The sequence below is a fragment of the Drosophila melanogaster genome, chromosome Y (genome assembly GCF_000001215.4).
Source record: "Drosophila melanogaster chromosome Y".
NCBI lineage: Eukaryota > Metazoa > Arthropoda > Insecta > Diptera > Drosophilidae > Drosophila > Drosophila melanogaster.
In genome coordinates, this window is record NC_024512.1 from 3354075 (window position 1) to 3354870 (window position 796).

The 796-nt window shown below is 46.9% G+C and overlaps 1 protein-coding gene across 1 annotated transcript; it reads left to right on the forward strand.

Annotated features, from left to right (window-relative positions):
* The first annotated feature begins 30 nt into the window (after window positions 1–30).
* Mst77Y-13 (Male-specific transcript 77Y 13) lies at window positions 31–796 on the forward strand. The gene is made up of 2 exons (NM_001316655.1): window positions 31–327; window positions 392–796. The coding sequence occupies exons 1-2, from the start codon at window positions 46–48 to the stop codon at window positions 752–754; spliced, it is 645 nt and encodes a 214-aa protein (NP_001303584.1). The 5' UTR covers window positions 31–45; the 3' UTR covers window positions 755–796.

Genomic DNA, 796 nt, shown 5'->3' on the forward strand with positions numbered 1-796 from the left:
TGAAATTTTTGTCGATCAAGAATTTACCAAATAATTGGTAGCAAAATGAGCAATCTGAAACAAAAGGATATCAAGCCGGACGTGGCAGTTTCAAAATCAGTAAAAACCTCTAGAAAAGCAATTGAATATGTTAAGTCCGACGCTTCCGACATTGACGAAGATATCAATAGGACAGAGTACGAATACGCCTCATCGTCTGGCTTTGTTAATTTTCTGAGGGACTTTAAGAAACGTTATGGAGAATATTACTCGAATTATCAGATAAGACGGGCAGCTGAAACCCGATGGAACGAAATGTCATTCCGTCATCGATGCCAGTACTCTGCGGTAAATTATTGGTGTCGAATACAAATGAAATGCACATTTATGCAATCGTAATGCACTTCCGCAGGAACCATTGGACACTTTTCACGTAGAGCCGAACAGTGTGAGCAGTCTTCAGCGCTCTATTGAGGCCGAGCTCAGAATGCACTCTGAAATAAGTGGCTGCGACACTTTCTTTGGTGCCTGTGGCTCCAATAGCTGCACTCCAAGAAAGGAGAACAAGTGTTCCAAGCCCAGGGTCTGGAAGAGTTGCCCAAAACCGCGGGCCAAGTCCTCGAAGCAACGTCGCAATTGCGCCAAACCGAAGACCAAGTGCGCCCGACCCCGTACGGCATGTCCCCGCCCCAGAAACAGTATGGAATGCGGCAAGCCGAAGGCAAAGCCAAGGTGTCTTAAGCCCAAGAGTTCCAAGCCCAAGTGCTCGGTGTAATCGGAGGTTTCATCTCCCACACCCTTACCCTCACCACTTTTC

Bases quoted from the DNA above. Each gene is read 5' to 3' on its own strand.
- Mst77Y-13 (NM_001316655.1), top strand. From the start codon at position 46: ATGAGCAATCTGAAACAAAAGGATATCAAGCCGGACGTGGCAGTTTCA. The intron at 328-391 runs GTAAATTATTGG...GCACTTCCGCAG, and splicing joins ATCGATGCCAGTACTCTGCG to GAACCATTGGACACTTTTCA.